Below are 20,172 nucleotides of genomic sequence, written 5' to 3'. Positions count from 1 at the left end.
TGAATTTAAACCTGTATCTCATGACTCATTGTGCATTTCTCTTCCCACTATATCCTGCTTGGTTTTCATGAAATTCATCATTTTTATAGTCATGAACTTCAGCTTCTGACATGTGAATGAAGAGAATCCCCATGGGAAAGAAAAGTATTTAAGGTAGTTAGTTACTGGGGGCACTTTTTCAAACCTTTTTCTCACCTTAGGAATTTTGTAGTATCAGTGGGGTTTAAATGTGAGAATTTTTTGTTGTACTTTTCCTGTGGCAAAAAATAGAGTGATTATTTTGGAATCTTTGAGCTCTGCCTTCTAATGTGGTGTACATTATGACTAATGAGGAAAATGTAGTAGAGGATTACACGTAGAGGATTTTAGCAAAAATATTCCAGTGTTTACTTCTGTTTTGATCTTATCATTCCACTGAATGATCGTGGAAGATCCTCTTGGGGTTAAATATCAATAGCTTTTAGGGTTAAGCATCCTAAGTGCCCGCTCTCTTATCTGCTTTGTCCTGACCCCATAGATTACAGGGTTAAGGGCAGGGGGAAAAACCACATATAGATTGGCCAGAAGTATGTGGATATAATGAGGGATGTTGTGGCCAAAGCAGTGTGACATGAAGGAGAAGAGTGCTGGCAGGTAGAAGGCCAACATTAAGCAGACATGGGAGCGAAATGTCCTGAGTGCCTTGAGGCGGGCATCCGAGGACGGGAGGTAGAAGACTGCTTTGAGGATTTGGACATAGGAAAATCCAGTCACAGAAAGGTCAATATATCCCATGGAAAAAGCAATCAAGCCATAGATAACACTGACCTTAATACTGGCACAAGCCAACTTTGCCAAACCCAGGGGTTCACCATAGGTGTGGGGGATGATCTGGACATCACAGAAAGGAAGGCTCAGGATAAGGGCTCTAAAAGGAGTCACAAACACCAAAGTCCGGACTATGATGACTATGCCCGGGACGGCTGTCACCTTATTGGTGAGGATCATGCTGTATCTCAGGAGGTCGCAGATGGCAAAATTCCCTTTAAGTTAGAGTCAAATGTAAAATGCCAGCTCTAGCAAGCACAGACTTGTTGGGAAATGTTAGGATAACTATACCACTTGCCTGGTGACAGTACTACTCTTTATGAATTTAGGCTACAGGATAGAATAAACATAGCCCCAGAAAAAAAAAAGTGGGTCTTCTGTGATAAGAAAAAAGGAGTTCTTTAAGGTTCTAGGTACTCCTGGAATCTATGTAATAGACACTAGATCTCCACCAAAATTTGCGTTTTCCTTCCTTTGAAATTTGATTGTACATGACTGTGTATGGAAGACATTTTTACAGTCTTCCTTGCAGTTAGATGTGACCTCATGGCTATTCTCAGCAACAGAAAGTGAGCAGAAATTATGAATCCCATATATGAACTAAGGATTTAAGAAGTAAATTGCCTCCAGTTTTCTTTACCCTTCTGCTGGCTTGATGCTGAGAACAGTACTGTCCTAGGGGATGGCAGAGCCACAGATGGAAGAAAGTTTGGTCCCTGAATCTCACATGGAACAGTGCCACTCACCCACTAGTTACACTCGTCATAGATTTGTATATGAAAAAATAAATTTCTTTAATATTTGATGCATTATGTTTTTGAATTTATTTTTTCATAGCAGTTTAGCCTACTGCATCACACCAAAAGTATCAACGCCAGTAGGCCTCTGCCCAGATCCCCTAATCCCTCAGGAGACAGTCAGGGCTGCAAACTCATTCCAAGGATCCTAATAATTCTCGCCAAATCTACGACTGAGCAACCTTCCCCAGATACCACCTACAGAATACTAGCAGGTACTTTGGCTTTCCTATTATCTAAGGTCATTCACTGGACACTTCCACAGATAGGGGACAGCTGGGCTAACTGCTTTTGCCTGGGATTTATTATATGAGAAAATAAGTGGGAAGGGAGCAATTACTCAGACAGATTCTCTTTTACCATCATCTGTCATCCCCCCAAATCCACCAGCTGCATGAACCCGGGTTTGCCTGTTCTATCTCCTTTCATATTTCTCCCAATTGAAATGCAAATCAAGGTGAAGAGTATGCATCTGGCCTCTAATCTCCCAAATGAAACCCTATCCTAGACCAAACCAGTACTGGGCTTTTACTATATCCTTTACTTAATCTCACCACAGACACCAGAGCTGAGTCCCAAGGATGAACTCAAACCATGAAGGAATGTCAAGTGTCCAACAGACCGAGGGCCAAAAACAGGGACCAGATTAGGCAGTATGGCATATTCTCTGGCTATGAACCCTTCCTACAATCTTCGAAATTGTAAATTTCTAGGTAGGTTGAGATCCAATTCTCTCTGCCACTACCTTCTGCTATAAATATGCCTCGGAGGGGTCACGAGTCCCTGAAGAAATAAACATATCTGCCTTACACTAGGGCCCCCTTGGGGATAAAAACTGCATTACAGGAAGAACTGTCCAACAGAAATGTAATGTGAGCCACATATGCAATTTTAAATTTTAAATTTAAATTTTAAATTTCTAGTATCTACATCAAAAAAGTCAAATGCAACAGGTAAATATATATTTTAGTTAATCCAATATATCAAGGTATCATCACTGCAATCTACACTGAACTAAGTCTTCAAAATTTTGGTGTGTATTTTATATGTACGGCACATCTCAATTCAGACTAGGCATGTCTGAAGTGTTCAACAGCCACCGGAGCCCCTTGGCTATCATAGTGGACAGCCAGATCTTGATATTCAACTCCTTGATATTCATTCCATCCTTACAGCCCCCTCATCATAATTTCTTTTACAGTTAGCTCAAAAAGCATATAGCATCCCTCTCCCAAAGGCAAAGCGCTCATGCACAAGCTGTTCATGTTTGATCATAAAGAAAAGGAGGTACGGAGAAGCTAGAAGAAATCATTCTCTTCCTAGAAGTGTTTCATATTGATTATTTTCTTTTTACATTTTCCTCCCATTCTGACAGAAAAATCTGTATTGGATTGATCATTTTCCTCTTCTCCCCTGTTTTTACTTCAGTGTGTTTAGATTTTTTTTTTTTCAATCACTACCTTAGATTTTTAAGATCCATGAAGTTTGTAGTACAAACTGAAGTTAGAATCTTTTTTTAAAATTGAATTTAAAGCCACCCAAGTTAACATTATAATGGATTTTAGCACTCAATCCTATATATACTTACACAAAAAAAACAGCAATTTCTTTGCCCATGTATTGTATTTTATAAAACCTGACAATGATGTTACAAGAATGTAAAATTACAGGTCAATTTCTTTCATAAACAGAGATAAAAACAAAACCTAAACAACGTATGAGCAAAAACAAATCCAGTATTGCATATGAAGAATAATAGTGGTTTATTCCAGAAATCTGTTAGGTTTAAAAATGGAAATAAACCAATGTATTCCAAGAACACAATAAAAATGACGTGTGATTATCTTAATAATTACAGCGACCATATATGTTGAAATTCAACTTTCCACTCAGTACAAAAACTGACATCAAATTAATAGAAGAGAATTTCCTAAATTTGATTCCATACATCAACAATGAAAAATCTCCACCAAATACCATGCTTAATGGTAAAATGTTGAGGGAACAGTTCTGAGCTTTCTGAGATGCTCTTCCCAGGTTATAATCCTCAAATTTGGCTCGAATAAAATTTTCCAATTCTTTCTTTAAAAAAAAAAAAAATGGAAAAATGTTGACAGCTACCCCTCACCCATCTCAAGATCTGTAATTAATCTGTCAAGGATGTTCAGTCACCACTGGGTTACTCAACTCTAGCACTGAGTAAATGTTCAACAGGAAAGGAGTGAGAACACAGGAAAATCGGAGGTAAGAAAGGAGAAACTGAGATGCAGAAGAGCCTTGGAGTAGAGGGTACGGCTCAGATGGTGGGAACAGCAGGAAGTTCAAGAGCTTGGGCGACGCAGGGTCATTGGGACTGCACAGTTGCAAGGATTAAAATACGGACAAAGGGTGGTAGGAAAGTAATACTTAGAGAAGGTGTAGATGGGGAAGCCGTGGTTGGTGACATTGTAAAAGGAGACCGTGCCGGCCTCGTAGTCTAAGAACACCCCAATTCGGCGAGGGGGCACCATCATGGAGAGGAGCAAGGAGGTGGACGATTCCTCGTAGGCTCTGTATTCGTGCTTATGATGTAACCCAATCACCCAATATCCACTTTGAGGCTGGTATCGGGAGTAAACGTTCCGACTGTTCGCAAACTGGTTGAAAGATAATGTAGGTCCCATTGAATCACTGCACACCCCCAGGATCCAGTCAGTCTTCTTGGCCACGTCCACCTCCCAGTAATGCTTTCCTGAGGAGAAGTGCCGAGAGCCCAGGACACCACAGCCATAATGCTCTTCCAGATGAGACCCAGACAGCTGAGCGCCCACAAATCTCACCTGCCTCCGGTTCTTGGACAGGACGAGATTTAAATTAGCCGTGTGTGGATTCAGAGTCACGTCCACTGTGGGAGAAAGGTACAGCATCAGCAGATAAGAATGGGTATGTGGGTCTTATGACTCTGAGAAGAGGAAGCGCAGGATATGGGTGGGAGGAATTGGAGCAGGTGGTGGGGGGCTGGTGGGAAACAGCAATACCTCATACCTGAGAGTGTGTGTGGGTATGTCTGGCAAGGATAAGAACATGTCAGCTCAAAGAGGCCACAGTTTCTACTCACCCCAGTAGCTCTGGACATCTGTCAGCTCTGTAATGATAAAGAGTCAATCACATTATATAGAACCATCAGTCTCAGGTCTGCTGTCTCTCCCTTACCTGGCTGAGAGGTGTGGCAGGGTATTCTATAAGGATGTGAACTGGCCATTTCATTCCCCCTTCAGTATGACCTGCATCTTCTTCAGCACATTGTGTCCCTCCCTCTCTGATCTCTCTCTCTGACACTATTCCCAAATACCAACCATACCCTTCATTCTTTTTATTTCCTATACTACCATGATCCCTCATCCAAACGCTGTTCCCTGAAACTCCTCACCTCTAAACACTCGCAGCATCTTTTTCAGATCTGGGGCTCGAAACATACTCTGCAGCTTGGTGGGGAGAGCTTCTGGCTTCTTCAGGGTCCAGAACTCACTCCTAGAGAGAACAGACACTATGAATCTTCAACACTGCTAACCTTGGGTGTCTCTAGCACCTGTCTCCTTCATCTCCCAGGCCCACTGGTGAACTTCAACACTCTTTCTTGAAGAAAATTAGCATCATTCTGCAAAGACCTCTGGCATAGGAGCCAGAAGAACTGGACTAAAAACTAGCTTCTCACCATCTGTGTACACACTGATAAGATTTTCATTCTATTTTTATTGGCCGTGTAGTATCTCTCTCTCTCTCTGTATATATATATATATATATATATATATATATATATATATATATATATATATATATATGCCACATCTTCTTTATCTGTTCATCTGTTGAGGGACACTTAGGTCACTTCCACATCTTGGCTATCATAAATAGTGCTGCGATGAATACTGGGGTGAATATATCTTTTGTACAGAACAGGGAATATAGCCAATATTTTATAATAACTTTAAATGGAGTATAATCTATAAAAGTATTGAATCACTGTGTTGTACACCTGAAACTAATATACTCTTTCAAATCAACTATATATACATCAATTTAAAAAAAAGTTAATAGGATTTATCCCTCAAAGCCTCATTTTTGTTTCTTTGTTTGGTTTGTTGTTGTTTTGTAAAATACAATAATTTTCCCTTCTTTCTCTGCATCCTAGAGACTGTATAATATTAAATAAAATAATGGCTGGGAAATCCTTTGCTACCTCTAAAAAAGATACAAAATACTTAAAATGTCAGCGCCCTCTTAGAGGGTCTACAGGTATCTGTGTTGACAGGCAGGACATCAGGACCTGCTGCTAGGGCTTTCAGAGTATCAGGTGAAGGGCTCCCTTAGAAGAGTCTGTGATTTAGGTCTCAAGGTCTTGCAGAGGCCTAGGGAGAAAGACCTTCAGAACAGCCTCTTAGGATTCTCGGTCTCTGGGAACGTTACGCCAGTCGGAGAAAGGAAACGTCCTCACCTCCAAACTGAGAATAAAGACTTCTGAAGGGACAACAGGCTCCATAGGTCATGTGTTCGTGAGGCGCTTCAAGGTACCAGGTATGTGGGCTACTTTAGGGGTCACCTTGATGAATGAAATTCTAGAGTAGGTGATAGAGAAGAGAACATGTTTTTGTTCCAGGGCCAAAGCCACTCTTTTCAAGACCTCAGGTCTATGTTTTTACTGGAATTAAGAAAAATGGAAGTCTGAGGAGAACTAGGTAGCAAGGCATGGCCTGTTCCAAAGCCAAGGGGGAAAGGGAAATTTAAGCAGCTGTCCCAAGAGCTGATTTCTGGACCTTGGAAAAAAAAGCAAATGGGAAATTTCCCTCTGATGAAGTATGTGGGCAAAGAAAATCCCTGTGTATTTTGAGGTAGCTATGAACTACTAGAATCAAGACTGGAAAGCAGGTACAGAGGTTTGTGGAAAAGGAGTTCCCTCACGAGGTACGTGGGGAGTCAGTGATATGGTAATCCTTGATTCTTAAGAACACTACTGTCCCAATTTGTGACCTTCTGCCGCTCAAATTCTCCTACCACAGAAACCAAGTCATTCCCTTTACTTTGGGGGACCCCAAATTCTCATGAAAAGCAACTCAAGACACCACAGTCCTAAATCTTCCCTGCTTTGTGATTTTTGTTTTCCTTTCCCACTGACCACAAGATAACTCTATGGGTACAGGAATCTTTTGTCAACCCAAGGGAACCACGTCATGTTCTACACATACCTTTTTGCGACATCACTCACATCCTAGGAAAGAAAGAGACAGGTTAAGTCAAGGGTAATAGGCCTTGTCCTCTACTACAGCCTCATCCATGTCCCTCATCCCATTCCCACCACCCCATGATGATAGAGCTAGAGATGATCCAATATGGAGGCCACAAAGTAGAGATAAGAACTCAAAGCAGACTCTCCCTGAGACCCTATGTAGGGATGTCAGGAAATGATTCACTTCATTCATTAGTACCTTTATTTTTACAACAGAGTGTGTGTGCATGTGTGTGTGTGTGTGTGTGTGTGTGTGGTGTTATATATGTACCTCATCTTTTATTTGCCAGGCACTGTGCCTGCTTCTAGATGCTCTCATATGACTAAGTCCTAATTTCTGTCCTCGAGATGCTCACATTCTGGTTGCTGAGGACACAAGGGCCATAAATGTGGTTGTTTCTCAAATTCCACCTCCCCTAACCCTCTATGCTACCTTTGCTGACTTTGCGTATTTTTCTTGATTCCAACACACACATGTGTTGATGATTCCTAAATCTGTACTTCTGCTTACATCTCTTTTATATACCCCAGCACATAAGCCACAGGCACCACAAATTCAAGATATCTGAAAGAAAACTTCCCTTTCCTGCAACCATGAGGTCTCTTCTGTTATCTTCCATCTTCCTCAATGATCCCACCATCCAGTCACCAAATGTAGACAAAGTACTGTCCTAAGAACTACCTGCCATCCCATCTTAGACCAAGCCAGTGCATTTCACACCCTTACTGTTCTTTACCGTCATCACTGCCACTGCCCGCCTCAACTGAGTAGAATTATCTCATGGCCTCCGAATTGGTCTTCCTAACTTCTGCTCTATACTCCTCAATGCAGCAGAAGAAAAGGCCAATGGTTTGATCTATGTAACACAGGAATAACTATTTTCATGGTATTGGAGCTATTTTTGGTTGTATTTGACAAAAACACAACTCAAACTGGCTTGCATATGTAAAGCGGTAGAGGTGGATCCAGGATTGTAGCAATCTTAAGGCCTACTTGTAATAAGGAACTCAAATGATCAAATCAGGGTGACATTTCATGCCTCTTCCTCTTAGGTTTATTCTCAGGGTTCACATTTTGAAACTTGAAAGCTGCAGGCTTGCATCCAGCTGTCAAATCTTAATGGTAACAATGTCAAACAGATATGAAAAAGAGAAGGAGGAAGTGTCTGTGATGGGCAAGTTCTGGAAAAATTGACTGTGAGATAACACTCTAGTTAAAATGACCATTGGGCAGTCATACTAACTGGTGGGTAGAAGAGTCTAGACAGGTGCCTGGACTAGCTATTATATAAATTGATGAACCATTTGCACCTATGAAGCAATTTTTCCAGTTTGAAGAGACTTGTAAAGGGGCTAGAACAAGTGGGGGAAGGAGCAAGCATTAGGGCAACCCAACATCAAAGATGAAGAAAAAAGCAAGAAGAATAAACTGAAGATGTGAAACCAGAAGCAGTGAATGAGGAAAAGCTCCAACAGGTGGAAAATAACTACCCCATGACCCCAATACTAGGGCCCAAGTATAAGTAAAGAAATTATTATTCCACCAGGAAAGGGAGCAAGAGGAAAGCAAGAAAGCAAACAGAAAATAAGGGAGAGCCTGAAGGTTCCAGAATGTCACAAGGTACATCCTGCTTCAACTTAATAGTCACACTATTCACTCTATGAAGCCAACAGCTGCTCAGATTTCAACCTCAGTTCAAATCTCTCCATCAAATCTCTTGGGATTTGACAGCTTGCACCCTCCCAATCCACATACACACACAGACCAGAGCTCATTGTTTGTGCCTCAAAAGTCCTGTTCAAACTTCTATTACAACATGTTCAATGATTCTGCCCTAGAGGAGAAAGTGAAGCAAAGAAGGGCTGGTAATTACATAAAAAATCTCTAAGTACTTGAGTTTGGTATGTGTTTGCCTGTGACTAAGCTGAGTGAAAAGAACCTGACCAATCCCAACACGGCATCAGAGACAACAGGTACCTAATGGCCAGTGATTCTCAACAGGGGGCGGGAGGGTAAGTTCTCCCCAGGGTCACTTGGCAATGCCTGGAGGGTTTTTCTGTTGTCACAGCTAGTGGGAGGCTACTGGCATCTAGAGGGTAGAGGCCAGGGGTGCTGCTAAACATCCTACAATGCACGGGGCAGCCCCTCACAGCAAACAATTTTCTAGCCCAAAAGGTCAATAGTACCAAGATTGAGAAATGCTGCAGTAAAACATCACTCGATCTTTTACATTGTATCAAATGAACTTTTGGACTATCCTTTATACATAAGAAATAAAAATGAGACATTCCTTTAGCATTTGTACTTTTTTTTTTTTTAAATTTTTATTTATTTTATTTTTGGCTGTGTTGGGTCTTTGTTGCTGCACGCGGGTTCTCCTCTGGTTGCGGCGAGCGGGGGCCACCCCTCGCCGCGGTGCACGGGCCTCTCTTGTTACGGAGCACGGGCTCCAGGCGCATTGGCCTCAGCAGTTGTGGCACATGGGCTCAGTAGTTGTGGCGCACAGGCTCCGTTGCTCCACGGCATGTGGGATCCTCCCGGCCCAGGGCCCGAACCCGAGTCCCCTGCCTTGGCAGGCGGATTCTCAACCACTGCGCCACCAGGGAAGCCCTAGCATTTGTACTTTTAATTATCCTACGCTTTATCCATGAACTTTGAACTGTTTAATAGGGAAGAGGCACTACAGGGTCAAAGGAAATTTTTTTCTTTCCCCCACCAAGGTAAGGAGTCCCACCTCAGAAGGGAAGGAAAGTTAGTCTCTCTTTGCCTTGACTGTCAGACCTCGGGCTCCTTTGCGATTCCTACCTGCAGCAGCTCTGCTGTTGACCCCTGACACCGGCGCTCCAGGTCTGAGATGAGCTCTTTCAGGGACTGGCTCTGCTGCATCAGCTCACCCTCGGCTTCTGCTATGATGTTCAGCCCCTTCCTCTCCTCCTCCTCCAGCTTCTTCAGCTGCCGCTTCTCCTCTCTGTCCAGGATGCTCCTCAACTGATCAAACTGCTTCTGGATCCTGTGTCTCTCAGGTTCCATCTGACTCTTCAGGAACATGGAAGAGAAAGAGGCTGCTAGTCTGCAGAGCTGAGGGTCTCCTGTATAAGGGGTTGGGGAGGCAGGCTCTGCACTGCTTTCCTGGTGGGTCTCACTGGGGCGGGGGGGATGAGCAAATGGGGGAGTAAGTCCTGCAGAACCTGCCCTTTTCTCCTATTCTCCCTTCAGCTCTTCTCAGACCATTGGCCCCAGGCTGTCTTATCTAGGCTTCTGAGATAGAGACTTTGACTCCTAGGTGAGATTTAGATTCCAAGCAGCCTCTCTGGCCTCTCAGGACTCACCATCAGCCTCCCCTTCCAGTTTTCAATATTGACAGCGGCCTGTGCCTGACCTATTTTTCCAACTTTCAGAGCTCGAAACTATAGAACAAGGTCCAGAATCAGTAATTAAGGGCTGCCAATGGCCATGGTTCCTCTCCCATGATTGTCTTCAAAAACCTAGAGTCCCTTTGATATGTTCATTTTCTAACTCCCCCTTCTCTCTCCCTGGCTCTGCACCAAGAACAATGCCCTTGTTTGGAAGGGTTGCAGTGAAGGACGAGGCAAAGGGAAGCTCTTCTAGCTACATCAGGGAACAGACAGAACTAGGTCCCCTTTGCCCTCGGCTCCCATGCCCTGCCCTGATCGCCGTCCCAGGACACCTTCAGAGGAGCCTCTCTTACCTTCCAGGATGCCCTCTTCTCTCTGATAACAGCTGTTAGTTTCTCAGCTTCCTGCTGCTCTTGCCTCAGCTTCTTCAGAGACTCCTGGAACTTCTCCTGGAAGAAACACATCAAGTCAAGCAGGATCAAGTGTCAAATCGTTTCAGTGTGGAGACATGGAATGAACGGGGGAGAGATTATTACGCTGACCTCAGGAGATGCCTGTCCTGGAATGGAACACTGAGAAGGTCAAAGTTATCTTTTATAAACAGGGGATAGAAACCACTGGGAATAGGCTGATTCTCTTTTCTCCAGGGGAAAGAAGCTGACCATGAACCACTTTAAGTCCTTTACTCTCACTGCCAACATATCCCCTGAACTCAACCTGCCCCGCCCCCTACTGGCCCCGAGCAGCGTCCTCTACTCATGCAGAGCCAATCATGAGCAGCGAGAAAGAGCTAAAGTCTCTGCTCTTGGCCAGAGGGGCTTTTTCTAGGTTCAACCTCTACATGAATAGGTGGACTCGGGCTTCCCTGGTGGCGCAGTGGTTGAGAATCTGCCTGCCAATGCAGGGGACATGGGTTGGAGCCCTGGTCTGGGAAGATCCCACATGCCACGGAGCAACTAGGCCCGTGAGCCACAACTACTGAGCCTGCGCGTCTGGAGCCTGTGCTCCGCAACAGGAGAGGCCACGATAGTGAGAGGCCCGCGCGCCGCGATGAAGAGTGGCCCCCGCTCGCCGCAACTAGAGAAAGCCCTCACACAGAAACGAGGACCCAACACCGCCATAAATAAATAAATAAATAAATAAATAAATAAATAAATAAATAAATAAATAAATAAATAAATAAATAAACAAATAGGCGGACTACAAAGAAATTAGATTAGAGCATAAAGAAAAGTTAATAATCTACCAAGGAGTCTGTTCCCACCTGCCTTCCCTCCACCTGGGCTCCCACCTGGTACTCCTGGGCAACCTCCTCCATGAGGAACGTGTGGTGACCACGGTGCTCCTGGGACCTCTCGCACAGCCAGCAAATGAGCTTCCCATCCTCCTTACAGAAGAGCTGGAGTTTCTCTCCATGGTGCGCACAAAGAATCACCTTCAGCTGCTTCCCCAAGCCCAACACCACCTCCCTGAGCCTCTCCGCTATGTTGGCCAGGTGCCGATTGGGCCGCAGGTTCCCAGGCTGGTAGCTGGTCTGGCACACAGGACAGCTGCTCTCTTCTTCTTGGCCAATACCCAACTCCTTGCTATTCCCCGTGATGCAGGCTTGGCAGAAGCTGTGTCCACAGTCTATGCTCAGGGGTTCTGTCAGGAGCTCCAGGCAGATGGGGCAGGTCACTTCATCCTGGATGTCCACCAGGACTGCTGAAGTCATTGTAGCCACTCTCCTGGCTCCTGCCTGCCCAGCCCTGGCTTCTAAGGTGTTTCTTGTGTATAGAATCCTGGGTAGGTGGCCAAAAAGAAAGGGTTCAGGGTAAGAAATGAGGCAGACAAAGGCAGGCTGACTGTTCTGGATAAACAGGTCAAGCACCTGGGGTAACAAGAGCTTCTCATTCTAACTTCAAACATGTTCTTTGCCCCTGCTCACATTAGACAGCAATTTGCACTCTCATTCGAGCAATGATCACGGTTTCCTTTTACTCCTACTGGATGAAGGGACAATGATGTGCTGGAGAGAAGTGGCCTTGGGTAGGCCACTGTCTGTTTAACCTTTTCTCAGCCCACCAAAACACAACCTCAATGTTCAAAGCACCAGAACATGCTGCTGCCTCAGGATTTTTGCACTTGCTGTTCCTGCTGCAAGGAAGCCCCTTCACCCTGGTATCTGCATGACTCTCTGACTTCATTCAACTCTCTCCTTACATGTTTTATCAGAAGAGTTTGCCCTGTCAAGCCTAGCTAAGGCATGGCCACCCACAGCATCACTCTCAATATACTTACCTGCTTGATTTTCCTTCTTATCACCACCTAATATGGATCTTTAATTGTCTGAATCCTCCCACTGGAACATAAGCTCCATGAGATCAGAGACTGCTTTTGTTCATTATTGAACTAGCTCAGTGTCCAACACACAGGTCCTCAACTTTTGATGAAGAAAACTCTAGAACCTCCTCATCCCTCCATAGATGATAAGACCTTTCTCATGAGCTCCTTCACCTCTCTTTCACATGGTGCTGGCATTGCTCTCCAGGATCTAATCTCCAAGATCAAAAGTATCATTTATTGTGACGACACGTCTACCTTCTAACAGCTCTTTACAGAGCCCTTTCATCTCTCATGGTCACCTTCCCAAAAAGACCCAAAGAAACAAAAATGACCACAATAAGGTGATGTTATATCTTTACAATTAACACTTGTGTAACCAGTTGTGATTTAGAAATCATATTCCCCTGTTTTCTTTATCTCTCATAGGAAAACTCTGAATAAATAAGAGTATTTTTAGCCTCTTGATAAAGAGAGACAGTAAGTGACTTTATAAAATCACACATCTTATAAAATCGTAGATGTGTTCTAATAAGAACCTGCTGTATAAAAAAATAAATAAAATAAAATTCAAAAATTCAAAAAAAAAATTATGCTTCGAGGTAGGGTCAGTATACCCATTTTACAGGTAAAGAAACCTGGACATGGAGGTTGAATCAGCTCTACTGTGAACTGTGAAAGGGGTGGCCCAAAGAAAACCAAGAGACTTGTGAGAAGAGAAGGGACAGTGGGGCAGGTGAAACAATGGATGTTTACTATATCTACTAGTTGTCCCTCAGCTACCGCCCCTGATTCATTCTGTCTGGTATTATGGTTAGATGTTTTCATGTGTATCTACCCTCGGATTGAGAGCCCCTGAGAACTATGTATCTGGACTATGTATCTGTTATCACTGTATCTCCTGGAGGACCCAGGACAATCCTCCGAATATAGTATATGCTCAATAAATGTTTCTTGACATTATTGTTTCATTAAACTAGTTTAAACCAGAAAAAAATAAATAAATAAACGTAGAGTTGGCAAAACCTATCATGTCCAGAGTCCTAGTTCAAAGCTCTGTCCTCAAACCTCATAACTTTAACCAAAGACAGTGGTGAAGGTGGTCAAAGTCAGGCACAGACCTAGTGCTTTGGGAGAAGAGATTTCACCAGGCCTGTCCAAAACTCTGACAGGAGTCTTAAGGTGCCCGTGTGTGGGGGACAGAGGGGAGAGGTGGGAGAGTCGAGGCCACATATGTTCTAGCGAGAGTTCACAGAAAAAAGACCTGAGGCAGAGGTATGCAGGTGGAATGGTTGGGACAAAGAGGTCTTATAGCATTTGGGGAAAGTATTTCAGAATCGCTAATAGGAGAAAAGTATAAAAATGGAGGAAAAAGAGGAATGAAGTATCAATACATGTTATAACAAGAGTGAGCCTTGAAAACATTATGCTAAGTGAGTGAAGGCAGATACAAAAGATTACACACTGTATAACTCCATTTACAGGAAATATCTAGAGTAGGCAAACCTATAGACGTGGAAAGTAGGTTGTCAAGAGTTGGTGGGAGAGGGAATGGGAAATAACTGCTAATGAGTCTGGGGTCTCCTTTGGGGGTGATGAAAATATTCTGGAATTAGATAGTGGTGCTAGTTGAAAAACATTGGATTTTTCCAAAAAAACGAATTGTATACCTTTAAAGGATGAATTTTATGGTCTGTGAACTATATCTCAATTAAAAAAAAAATTTATGAGAGGAAAATAAGAGGGAGAGGCTATCTTGTGACTTCTGGTTCAGAGCTGTCCCAACCCCACAGCTTTTACACAAGGCATGCTGTGGGAGAGGATCTAAGAGTCAAGCACAGTGCTATAGTTGGTATGGGGAGATAACGGTGAATGAAATATATACTCTACGAGGAGGTGTACCATTCAGACTTCGAGCAAGAAACACATCCATTTTTGAACACATAGCAAAGACAATCATCATTAATGCAAGCAAGTATATATGCATGCAGGTATTTGTTTCAAGGAACAGTGGAAGGTAGAAAATAATCAGAGACCATCTTCTGATCGTTTTTTATGTGAGGTAATGGCTGAACTCTTTACAGGTAGTATATTGATATAATCCAATCCCACAATAACTCTATCAGATACGTTTAATAACACCTATTTTACAAATGTGAAAAGTGAACTTCTTAAAAAGGTATTCAATTACCACAGGTCTCAGAATGAATAAGTGACAAAGTAAAGGTTATAATCTAGTTTTATGCAAATTCAAACCTCAGATTGTTGTCTGGTCCTTAAAGGAAGAGAATGTTTCCTTTATGCCCCCAACACCACCTGCAAGGGTGCTCAGGTCACAAAGTGGCTCAGCTTCTTTCTACCCACCTCCTGACTGGTGCTCGTCTCATTTTTTGGGCTGCACTGATTCAGCATGATCGTCCCCTTCTTCCTGGCATTTGGAGGCATCCTACAGCTCTTCCTAAGCTATGTGTAGGCTCCTTCTCCAGCCCTGTTCTGCTTCATTCCTGGTGGCACATCCCCAGGACTCAGGCTGCTTCCCTTGCCCTGGCAGGGTGAGGTGAGAAGAGAAGGCACTGACACGGGAGTAACACAGACACAGGTCTGAATCCTGAATTTATCTATCTCTAGTTCTGGAACACTGGGGTAATTCCTGATCTGAGATGTGGTTTAATGTTTTGTGTATTGCTGATAACAAGTCCTCCCTTATAGCACGCTTGTGATAAATTATCTGAGCCAATGTGTAGAAAAGTCTCAATAAAAACTAGTTGTCACTACATTTATACTGTCATTGTGCTTCAATCCTTCAGTGCTCTGCCCTCTTACCATGAGGAAAAGAGCCTCTTCAGTATTTTTACCAGAAATAGGGATAGAGCAGAGTCTGGTGGATGAATAGCTCTACATAAATATCTGTATGAGAATGAATGCATCACTTTCTCACCCCCTTTCGTATCTTCTTCCTTGTTTTGGACCTAGGAGAAAAATCCACTACCTCAATTCATAACAAGATTTAATAAGATGGCATTTAAGGACAATGTGAGAACGCTGGACCTCACCCAGTAGTTTGTGTGCCTGGCATAAATAAGGGTCAGTTAAGAAAGCTAGTAGCTTCTCTGACAAGACAACTAAAGATGCTGGAACTAACCCTAACTTTATTTTTTGTCTGGGCTGAATTAATATGTATGTCCCCACTGAAAAACATCTTATTCTCATTCTTGAAAGTTTTCAGTCATTAAATTATATTACTGTTGTCTTAAATCACATAATTTTTTTCTGAATTTTATTTTATTTATTTACTTTTTATACAGCAGGTTCTTATTAGTTATCTATTTTATACATATTAGTGTATATACGTCAATCTTAAATCACATAATTTTGTAAAGACATTTAAGATTACTTATTTATTTATTTTTACTATTCCAGAATTGAATTACTCATTGGAAGCCATATGCTCCGTTTGCCTAGCTGGAGTCTAGTTTGGGCCACCAAAGAAGAGCCAGCTGACAAATGCACTGTCTAGTTGGAGGCTCACTACCCCTGATCCCAGCTGTGACCCTTGTGTACAGGATGGGCCACAGGGTGACTGAGAGCAGATATAATTCCATAGTGTTTCTTTGGCCCCCTTGCAAAGGCAGATGTACACTGATGTACAGCTTGGTCAGTGTGGGCATAATTAAAGAACACAAGGTCTGTCAGCTAGGCAGCAGTAGGGAAGGGATGGGGTTAAACGAAGGTGTGCTTTGTTTTGCAGAAACTAACCATTAAGTTGCATAAAGTTCCAAACACCAGATATTTCAAAAAGGTTACAGTGCATTCCAATCAACAAGCTATCACAGTATAAGCAAACACCCAAGCACCTGCTTGCTTGCAGTTTTTGGCAACCTAGGGAAACCCGTACTACACGGAAGATCATGCCTGCCCCAGCATGAACACGCATGTACCCCAGACATAAAACTTCCCTGATCCAGCTGTTCGGAAAGACAGTACTTTGAGAGCTATCTCCTTGTCTCCTTACTGGTCACAAGTAAGAAATGCTTCTACTTTAATCAAAAGTACTCGGTGTGTCCATTGGCTATGCACCCCAAGTGTTGGACCATTGAGTCTAGTAACAGGTCCTGTAACTGTCACCAATTTTCCCCTCCTGAGTGCGTGGTAGGATAAAAAATATCAAATTGCCTCCCAGTAACAAGAAGCCCTTACAGGAGAAAGGGCCTGAGAAAGTGTCCCAGACTAAGAAAACAGTCTGTGAGATACAGCATAGATGAGCAGGGTGAGTACAGGGCATTGCTGGGGATCGAGTGAGCTGAAAACATGATCTCAATGAATATTACCAACCAAGAAAATGGATGTACTGATATATACAACAAAATAAATCTAAAAAGCACTATGCAAAGTGAAAGAAGCTAGACAGCAAGGATAAGTTGCTGTATGATTCCATTTATACGAAATACTAAAAAAGACAAAACACTACTATTTGAGATCAGATTAGTGGATACCAGGGCCCAGGGCTGTGAGAAGGGGATGAATTGCAAAGGGACACAAAAAAATTTGGGCGGTGACGGAAATCCCCTATATATATCATGATTGTGTTGTTTGGACAACTATATACAAGTCAAAACTCACGGAATTGTATGCTTAAAATTGCTAACTTATTAAATGTAAATGATAACTCATTAGAGCTAACAAAAACAAAATAGAAGAAATGCAATGAGAATAACTGAGGCTTGGTTTTTTGATCTTCTAAGCACAAGTAATAACTGTGTTGTCAAATATGGTAGCCACAGATGGCTACTGAGCACTTGAAATGTGGCTAGTTGGAAATGAGATGTTTTAAGTATAAAACACACACCGGATTTCAAAGATTTGGTAAGAAAAAATAATCTAAAACATTTCATTAATGGATTTTTTACATTGATTACATGTTCTAAATATATTTTGGAAGCATGGAGTTAAATATATTAAAATCAATTTCATCTGTTTCTTCTAACATTTTAATAAGGCCAATAGAAAAATTTAAATTATATATGTGGCTCTATTATATTTCTCTATTACTTTTCCATCTAATGCTCTGCTTGAGATATTCAAGGCAGAGAAAGAATCTTGAACAGAAAAGATTATGTAAGAGTTGATGTCTCTTGTTAAAGAGTATAAAGGTAAGGCTGGGAAAAGGAAGGCGGGGAACAGAGTCAGCTAACATTCAGTTAGAGAGGGTTTGCGTAGCCCTGCCCACATGCCAGCAGGGGCTTGACCACTAGCTACTCCTGATCGCAGCCTAGAGGACACAAGAAAAGCCAACAGAGTCCCTGACTAAGGCCACATCTCAAGAGCAGTGTGGGTGGCAGAAAGATAAGTCTGGCTGTGTGAGGAGTGCAGATACCAGACCTTAAGGGGAAGAACCTTGAAGATCAAATTAGCAAATGAAAGAGGCCAAATTCACCACTAGTGCCAGTTAAATCAGAAGCAGATGCCAGAAAAAGGCCGTGTGGTCTGCTAACTAGCCTCAATGGCATCCAGTGGAGCTCTTTATGCAGAATCTCTAGGCCTCACCGAGACCAATTCAGTATCTGCGCTTTAATAAGATCTCAGGTAATTCGTATGCACATTAAGGCCTCAGAAGCATTGCCTTAAATACAGGAGCCTTCTTCCCAGGTAAATGCAATTTAGGGTGCAAAATAGAAAAGGGGGAGGGTGGGTGGGGAAGGCCAAAGAATGGACTGATATGTAGATCTGAAGCATCTTTTAGAATGAAAGCTCACAATTAGATATTGAAAGGGCTTTCAGAATAACACTAGTCCAGGCTGGGGCTCAGACTGAAAGTTAGAAATAAAATGGGTGGGACTGCCCCCGAGCTGGGAGTTCTAGTGAAAACAGGGTAAAAATCTAAGCACGTGGCAACTACACTCATAAATGAGTTGAGATTGTGCTGAGGAAATAAGTTTTTTTTACCCTTTTGCAGGAAGCACTCGATAAATATTTGATTTGGAACATAATTTACATTTTTTTTAAACTTCAAAAAATCACTACCTCATGCATTCAAAACTTATAATGATTTAATAACTTTCCAAATTCTTAAAATATTGTCCTGCACAGGTTTTCTTCTCCCTGAGTGTTAGATAATCCATTAACCGAGTGTCTTTTTTTAGGTTAGATAATAAAATTCTAATCATTTTTTTCTGCATTTGTGATATTCCACTTGTAATTCCTAATCGTTTAAACCCTGCTGTATTTTAACTTGTTGAGATGTCAGAAGGAGTCATAGTCTCCTTTATCATAGTGCATTTTTATGTGTTTTATTCCCTACTCTATTCTTTCAAAAATTGTTTTGATTTTGCATTTTTTAAGGTAGGCATTGAGTTTGTCCATAATAATGACTTAATAATTTGAGTATTTACTATTTTTTCAGGCACTCTCCTGTGTGTTTAAACTTCTGCCTTACTTAAGCCTCACCCAAACTCTATAATATAAATATCACTCTGTCCATTTTATAGATGGAAGAAACTGAAGCTCAAAGAGCTCAAACAACAGGTGCGGGGTACGCAGCCAGCGTCTAAGTGTCAGAGGCAGAGTTGGAACCCAGGCACTCTGTTCGCAGCACCCACGCTCCTAACCACACATCTCTGTCTTCATTGATTGACAGATTAAATGTTGTTCCTGATCTCGCTGAGCTCATTCGCAGTGAGGATGAAAAGATAAATTATCTGTATCATGAGCTCCTAAAGGGAAGGGACCCCATTTCTTTTACCGCCCTGTCACTTCAAGTGACAGTAAGTGGCCCAGCCACAGACGGCATACATCTCCAGGTGACCGGCACACGGAGGCTCCAGATGTAAGGCTCCATGTGGTCAAAGCTCCTCTGAGCAAACCAAGGAGTTTTACATAGATTCTGAGCAACTGAGAGCGCTCACTCCTTTGGTCTTTTTTCTTGAACTCAACCGCGCACGGCCCTGCTACCTAAGGTGAAACGCAGGGCTCTCGGGCCAGCCCGGCCTTTGCACAGACTGAATGCGGAAGGCTCATCTCCCAGCTCCCTCTGGGAGGAGTCAGGGCCTCCTGGGGCGGGGTGGGGTGGGGGTGGGGGTGGGGGTGGGGGGGACGGTAGGATAAACGGTGCTCACTTCCTGGAGCAGAAAGGCTGGAGATGGGGGGAAGGGCTGCTGACCTCTGGATCCACACCAGCCGCCGGGTCTGCCATCATTCCCTAACAAAACTTTCAGAGCTGCCTCCCCTACATCCTTCAGCTTCCAGAATCAGGGTTTCATTATCACTATCTTTACACAGGCTACTCCCAGCTCCAAAGGTGCCTCTTCCGTACTCTCTTCCTGAACTTGAGTCAACTCAAAACTGCAGAGGTCTCCCTCACCCTGCCTCCACCCGCGAACCTCCCAACCAACCTGTAGGGCGCGTCAACCTCTGAGTACTAGTGGGGACAGCGGTGGCTGGCCAGAAAACGGATTTGCTCACCAACCTGGAATCTGTATCTTGGATCAGAGCCGAGGATTTACAGCTGCCGCAGCCTCCACCAAAGCAGAAAGGCGCAGGGGGAAAGGGGCGGGGCGAGGGGGGAGGAGATGCTGCTGATTTGTCCAGCGCGGCGTTAGGTCCTGCTCTCCAGCGCTCCGTCCAGGGGCA

At 43.1% G+C, this 20,172-nt stretch overlaps 2 protein-coding genes across 3 annotated transcripts; both read right to left on the bottom strand.

Moving 5' to 3' along the window:
• Positions 1-406: 406 nt before the first annotated feature.
• On the bottom strand, positions 407-1,977 carry OR52E5 (olfactory receptor family 52 subfamily E member 5). Its single transcript, XM_068556093.1, is given in 3 exon segments — positions 407-453; positions 456-1,022; positions 1,965-1,977. Coding segments are annotated over 3 exon segments (627 nt in total).
• A 1,742-nt stretch (positions 1,978-3,719) lies between these two features.
• On the bottom strand, positions 3,720-20,067 carry LOC137771425 (tripartite motif-containing protein 6-like). Of its 2 annotated transcripts, none has more exons than XM_068554763.1 (8): positions 20,009-20,067; positions 11,516-12,005; positions 10,578-10,673; positions 9,674-9,904; positions 6,827-6,849; positions 5,014-5,114; positions 4,702-4,728; positions 3,720-4,488 (listed from the first exon to the last, which is right to left on the bottom strand). In XM_068554763.1, the coding sequence occupies exons 2-8, from the start codon at positions 11,936-11,938 to the stop codon at positions 3,926-3,928; spliced, it is 1,464 nt and encodes a 487-aa protein (XP_068410864.1). In that variant the 5' UTR covers positions 11,939-12,005; positions 20,009-20,067; the 3' UTR covers positions 3,720-3,925. The 2 variants fall into 2 exon arrangements, with proteins under 2 accessions (XP_068410864.1, XP_068410863.1); XM_068554762.1 differs by lacking the exon at positions 20,009-20,067 and adding an exon at positions 14,911-15,057.
• Positions 20,068-20,172: the final 105 nt, after the last annotated feature.

This window comes from Eschrichtius robustus, chromosome 11, assembly GCF_028021215.1.
Source record: "Eschrichtius robustus isolate mEscRob2 chromosome 11, mEscRob2.pri, whole genome shotgun sequence".
NCBI lineage: Eukaryota > Metazoa > Chordata > Mammalia > Artiodactyla > Eschrichtiidae > Eschrichtius > Eschrichtius robustus.
Note: the sequence above shows the minus strand (reverse complement) of the source record. Positions and strands in the feature narration are given on the sequence as shown.

Excerpts from the sequence above, each read along its gene's own strand:
- LOC137771425 (XM_068554762.1), bottom strand. The coding sequence starts at position 14,933 with ATGAGACGAGCACCAGTCAGGAG. Across the intron at positions 10,674-11,515 it reads AGGTTGCCCAGGAGTACCAG|GAGAAGTTCCAGGAGTCTCT; the intron begins GTGGGAGCCCAG and ends TGTTTCTTCCAG. Across the intron at positions 4,729-5,013 it reads GATGCTGCGAGTGTTTAGAG|AGCTGACAGATGTCCAGAGC; the intron begins GTGAGGAGTTTC and ends TTATCATTACAG.